General features: G+C 43.8%; 1 protein-coding gene across 1 annotated transcript; it reads left to right on the top strand.

Moving 5' to 3' along the window:
• The first annotated feature begins 219 nt into the window (after positions 1-219).
• Positions 220-1,179, top strand: LOC124252486 (olfactory receptor 7D4-like). The gene has a single exon (XM_046686052.1). The coding sequence runs from the start codon at positions 241-243 to the stop codon at positions 1,177-1,179; it is 939 nt and encodes a 312-aa protein (XP_046542008.1). The 5' UTR covers positions 220-240.
• Positions 1,180-1,584: the final 405 nt, after the last annotated feature.

Raw genomic sequence — 1,584 nt, 5'->3', positions numbered from 1 at the left:
AGTAGGAGATCAAAGAAGAGAGATTTCTGTAAAATTAAAGAAAGTCTGAATGGTACACATATTTGAGATGGAAATGGGCTATCACTTGAATGAGTGAATCACTGTCCTTGGAAAGACTCAACAAAAGGTGAAGTTTGTCCACCTAAAGGTAGAATCAAGAGGTGCAGATTTGCTGAGGTATCAGTTGAATGTTCATGGAACACTGCTTTTTCCTCCTTCCTTGGTAGGCATACCAGCTACATGGAAGCAGGAAACCACACAGAAGTCTCAGAATTCCTCCTCCTGGGTCTCTCAGAGGATCCTGAACTGCAGTCCCTGCTCTTTGGAGTGTCCCTGTCCATGTACTTGGTCACTGTGCTTGGGAACCTGCTCATCATCCTGGCCGTCAGCTCTGACTCCCGCCTCCACACCCCTATGTACTTCTTCCTCTCCAACCTGTCCTTTGTAGACATCTGCTTCATTTCTACCACCATCCCGAAGATGCTAGTGAACATTCAGGCACAGAGCACAGACATTTCCTACATAGGATGCCTCGCTCAGGTGTGTTTTTCTACAATTTTTGCTGGAATGGATAATTGCCTTCTGAGTGTGATGGCATATGACCGGTTTGTGGCCATCTGCCATCCCCTGCATTACATGGTCATCATGAACCCACGCCTTTGTGGCCTCCTGGTCCTGATGTCTTGGTTCATCATTTTATCTGTCTCCTTGATTGATATCCTACTGATGATGCAGCTAACCTTCTGCATAGGCACTGAAATTCCAAATTTCTTCTGTGAACTGGTTCAGGTTCTCAGGGTGGCCTGTTCTGACACCCTCATCAATAACATCTTCTTGTATGTGGCCACTGCCCTGCTGGGTGTGTTTCCTCTCACTGGGATCATCTTTTCTTACTCTCAGATTGTCTTCTCTTTAATGAGAATGTCCTCTGCAGGAGGAAAATATAAAGCATTTTCCACCTGTGGGTCTCACCTCTCTGCAGTTACCTTGTTCTATGGGACAGGCCTGGGGGTCTACTTAAGTTCTGCTGTGACCCATTCTTCCCAGAGAAGCTCAATTGCCTCAGTGATGTACACCGTGGTCACCCCCATGCTGAACCCCTTCATCTACAGTTTGAGGAACAAGGATGTAAAGGGAGCCCTGGGAAGGCTCCTTGGCTCAGTAGCCTCTAGTCCATGATGGGTCACTGGCCTCAGAACTTAGTGGATATTTTGGGCTCCAATGGTAAGTGTTGCAAATTTAAATCTCCTTTTTCTTTTGCTCCCTAAAAGACACTCTTAAACTTTTCAATTCCCAAAAAAAAACCCAGGACTTCACATTCATTTTTGTACTAATTTGTCCTCAACAACCTCCTCAGTAATTCCTTTTTGACTTTTCTTCTCTATATGCTGTCCATAAAGTTTCATGTTTGGTCAGGTTGATTTAGTCATTCTTATGTTTTCCTACTTGAGATTTAAAGTGCTTATCATATCAAGTGCTGATGTGGTTTCTCCAAAATTATCCTCTCAAACATTGATGTTCTTCACTTTCATTTGTTAGTGTGCATGTTTTCCCTATAAGAAATGGAATGATAATCATACTGCC

The sequence above is a fragment of the Equus quagga genome, chromosome 14 (assembly GCF_021613505.1).
Source record: "Equus quagga isolate Etosha38 chromosome 14, UCLA_HA_Equagga_1.0, whole genome shotgun sequence".
Lineage (NCBI taxonomy): Eukaryota > Metazoa > Chordata > Mammalia > Perissodactyla > Equidae > Equus > Equus quagga.
The sequence above is the reverse complement of the archived record's forward strand: the minus strand, read 5'-3'. Positions and strand labels throughout refer to the sequence as shown.